Below are 1,696 nucleotides of genomic sequence, written 5' to 3'. Positions count from 1 at the left end.
ATATATATATATATATACATACATATACATATATATATATATATATATATATATACACACATACATATACAGTGCATCTCTGAAATACATGCATCTTTCCAAGTGTTATGACCAGAAAAAGCATGCTAGGAATGCCCTCAGTCCTTTTGTTACCAATTGTGTGATTTATTTTTATTGGTGGTACTTACTCCTTCTCTTTTATTTCAAAACCATCAGAAACATCAAACACCATGTAGGGTTGAAAAGGCCAGTCCAAGGAGCACCGGACTTCTTCTGTAGCCCTGTGTACAAAAAATATGTGAGGATCCTTTTTCCAATCCAATTAAATTAAAATAAATATGTCCAACACAGGCAATTCTACCTGTCAGTTTTTAGTATGGAGTTGTAGAAATGTTTGGATGGAAAAAAGCAAATGTCAGGGTGCATACGGTATTGAATTGTCAGATGCAGAATTGGAATATTGGTGCTAAAGGATTCCAAGATTTTGCACAGCCGGCACATCAAGGATTGTCCATAGCCTAGCTCCTCTGCTTTCTAAAAGAGATAAAGACAAACACATGCCTGAAATGTTAATATTTTTAAATGCTGGATATAAAATTATGCTTGGATACAGAATACAATAATATTGTTAGGCTGTTGCCTAACATGTCCAGAAGGCACAATATATTGCCAGTACAAAAAAACAAAAACAAAACAAAACACAAGAAAATGAAAAACATTTATATTTTATTCATTCATACATTTAATAAAAAACATTTTGCTTCTCCTACAGGATTTTGTAAACATCAAAGCTTTTCTTGGAGTCCACCATGGGTCACAAGATGTCTTGTACCAAAAGCAATCCAAAGAAGGAATGGCTCCTAGGTCAGAAGATGACAGCCTCCTAGATAGCTGCTATAGAGACACTGGGATGTATTTCACAGGGATGTTGGCAAATCTTTATTAAGGAAGCAATGACAAACCAAAATAAATTGTCCCAGAGAAAAATATGTTTATCTTTAGCACAGCAAGGCTGATGAAAGAGACATGTTTTTTTCTAGTAGGTAGCAAAACATATCCAATGCTGGCAATAGGCATGCTCAATCATTCTGTTTGCAAAAGTATAACCTGAAGAAAGATTTCCTATTGCCCTCAATGGAGAAGAAATGTAAATTTCTAAAATAACTTTTTCTACCAAAAAAGGCTGCTTTGGGAACCACAAAACAGGTAAAAACAAAAAATGGGAGGGGTTTATGGGTACTGCATGCATAAATAAAACATTTTATGAATTTTAATTCATCCCACTTCTCAATAGATATTTAACCTAAGAAGTGACCCCTCTGAATTTTGAGACAACATACTTCATTGTGGATCAACACACATTTTAAAAATCAGTATACTTTCATTAGGACATTGTATTTCTAAATAAAAAAGTAACCACAGAAAGATTTAAAACAACAATTAGGTGCTATAAATGTTAGTAACATCGCGATTCCTAACAGGTACTCCACTTTTAGGGAGTCTGTGTCAAAATATGGTAAATGATACCTATAAGCCAACAGTTCTACTTTCTGGACATCGCTCGTACATACCCTGTTTCCCCGATTATAAGGCACTCTCTTATATTTTTTGAAATGCCAAAATATGCCCTGGGTCTTATTTTCAGGGGATGTCTTATTTTTCCATGAAGAAGACTACAGTACACATTTATTGTTGA

At 34.1% G+C, this 1,696-nt stretch overlaps 1 protein-coding gene across 6 annotated transcripts in view; it reads right to left on the bottom strand.

The window, feature by feature from the left end:
- SETX (senataxin) overlaps positions 1 to 1,696 on the bottom strand; it is a 63,770-nt gene that overhangs the window by 6,781 nt on the left and 55,293 nt on the right. For all 6 annotated transcript variants that reach the window (XM_072429476.1, XM_072429475.1, XM_072429479.1 and 3 more), the window contains 2 exons: positions 362 to 534; positions 189 to 281 (listed from right to left, as the gene is read on the bottom strand). In XM_072429476.1, the coding sequence (XP_072285577.1) occupies positions 189 to 281; positions 362 to 534 (266 nt within the window). The remainder of the gene's footprint in view (positions 1 to 188; positions 282 to 361; positions 535 to 1,696) is intronic.

This window comes from Pyxicephalus adspersus, chromosome Z, assembly GCF_032062135.1.
Source record: "Pyxicephalus adspersus chromosome Z, UCB_Pads_2.0, whole genome shotgun sequence".
Taxonomy (NCBI): Eukaryota; Metazoa; Chordata; class Amphibia; order Anura; family Pyxicephalidae; genus Pyxicephalus; species Pyxicephalus adspersus.
This window is presented reverse-complemented; position numbering and strand designations above follow the sequence as displayed.